Genomic DNA, 2,090 nt, shown 5'->3' with positions numbered 1-2,090 from the left:
CCCCCCTGTAGTCCCATAACTTGGGGCTCTCATCGCCTGGCCAGCAGGGGCTCCCCCGTCCCAGACAGAGCTCGGGGGGGGCATTCGCCATCTGCTGAGTTCGGGGACCCCCTTGGGAGCCTGGGGCAGGAGCTGGGAAGCCCAGGGGCTGTGTCTTACCCTGCACTCTCCTCTCCCCTCAGGGGACACCTCGGTCCTCGCCGGCCTGTACGGCCCCGCGGAGGTGAAAGTCAGCAAGGAGCTGTATGACAAGGCCACTGTGGAAGTGCTGCTCAAACCCAAAGTGGGGCTCCCGGGTAAGCGACGGCGGAGCCGTGAGCGCCCCCCGTGGGCGTTGTCTGTGGCAAAGGGGGGCGCTGGCCGGGGTTGGGGGGGGCCCTCACGGGCAGCAGCCAGGATTACACCTGGAACAAAAGCTTGGAGGCTATTTAAAAACAAAGCCAATCGCTGTATCCTTCAACCTCCGCCTGCCCCGCTTACTCGATGTTTAAAATGAACCCTACAATAACAAGAGATTGTTATTAGCATGCTGAGTACGGGGCTCGCCAGCAACCCTACCATAACAATCTCCCTGCCGTGACAAAGCAGCATAGAGATCTTGGGTCTGGCGGGGCAATTCTGCCACGATCCGATACCCCCCCGGCACGTCCGGCCCCAGCTTCCGTGAGCTCCGATCGCCCGGTGCGGCCATGCGGCCCCCGTTGAGACCCCGTGAGGGGAGATGGCTGGGCGTGCCCTCGTCCCTGAGCCCAGCGTGGGGGCGGTTGGAGCCCGTCGCCCTCTGGGATTCGGATCACGGGGCTGCAGCTCGGGTCGTGCCGTCTCCACGGCGGACGGAGGGTTGGACGGGCCTTGGGTCGAGTCCCTGCAGGTCGGTGCCGCGTGTGTGCAGTGGGGTAACAGTCCTGCCCTGCGCTGTGTGTGTGTAAATCCACTGACGATTGTGAGGTGCTGCCCTGCTCTGAGGATGGCGGCCAGATAAGAGCCATGGGTGGATGGGGAGACACGTGCAGTGGGGGGAATGAATGGAGGGATATGTGCAGGCGGGTGTGGAGGGACGGACGAAGAGGGGGTGTGGCTGGACAGACAGACAGAGAATAGCTTGACATAAAGCCATGTAACCTCCTAAACACTCCCCTCCCGGCTGGATGAAGTTTCCCTGTTGTGTCACAGCCGTGGCGGTGTTAACCCCGGGCCGGGCTCTCCCCTGCAGCGGGGCCCCCCGGACCCCAGCTCCACGCACGGTTCGCATCTCTCCCGGGTTCTGGATCTCGATTCCCGGGGGCGCTGCCGCAGCAAATAATGAAATTAAGAACAAAGGGAGGGTTTTCCTCTGCTGAAATGGTGACGGTTCTCAGCTTTGTCGCAGTGACGCTTGCTGGAGAAACAGCCTTGTGCAGCCAGAGCCGCCCGGCAGGCGTGGGGTCGGGCGGACTGTCGCCGGGGCAGGACTCTCTCTCAGTAGAGGAGATGGAGGGAGGAGAATTCTCCCTCACTTTTCAGCTGGGGAGACTGAGGCGAGCAGTGGGCGCCGGGTGGGGCCCGGCAGGCGAGGGGCACTGATCTCAGCTGGGGGGCTTTGGGGCAGTGCCTGGCACGCCGGGGGTACAGTCTGCGTTGGGAAGTCTGTGCGCTGGCGTCCTACAGGCAGACGGCTCATGGGGGAGAGCGCGGCGCCGAAGAGCAGCTGGTCTTGTGGGGGCAGAGGGTTGCTGGGGGGTTTGTCCAGCTCCCGGCTCAGCCCGGCCCCCGTCTCTCCTTCCCCCAGGTGTCTTCGAGAAGAACCGGGAGCAGCTGATCAGGAAGACGTGTGAGGCGGTTATCCTGGGCGCCCTGCACCCCCGAACCTCCATCTCCATCGTGCTGCAGGTGATCAGCGACGCGGGCGCCGTATCCTTCACCAGCAGCACTCTCCAGTGGGGGCCCCCCTGCTCCTCCGGCCCGAGCCCGACAGAACTACTGCTTGTCGCCTCTAGGGGGCAGCAGCGACTGTCCTGGGCATTGGTCTCCTGTCGGGCACTGGGCTGGGGCTGCCTGCTCGACTGAACCCACCGGGGGGGGATGGCAGCCTGGGGTGTCCCCCCCCCCCC

At 64.4% G+C, this 2,090-nt stretch overlaps 1 protein-coding gene across 1 annotated transcript; it reads left to right on the top strand.

The window, feature by feature from the left end:
• Window positions 1-119: 119 nt before the first annotated feature.
• Window positions 120-2,046, top strand: LOC113408503 (exosome complex component RRP46-like; the record flags this gene model as incomplete). Its single annotated transcript, XM_026661763.2, has 2 exons — window positions 120-296; window positions 1,769-2,046. Coding segments are annotated over 2 exons (455 nt in total), but the record flags the coding sequence as incomplete, so codon positions are not given.
• Between the last annotated feature and the right edge of the window lie 44 nt (window positions 2,047-2,090).

Source organism: Terrapene carolina, unplaced genomic scaffold (genome assembly GCF_002925995.2).
Source record: "Terrapene carolina triunguis isolate 2854851 unplaced genomic scaffold, T_m_triunguis-2.0 Scaffold16843, whole genome shotgun sequence".
NCBI classification, from domain to species: domain Eukaryota; kingdom Metazoa; phylum Chordata; order Testudines; family Emydidae; genus Terrapene; species Terrapene triunguis.
Note: the sequence above shows the minus strand (reverse complement) of the source record. Positions and strands in the feature narration are given on the sequence as shown.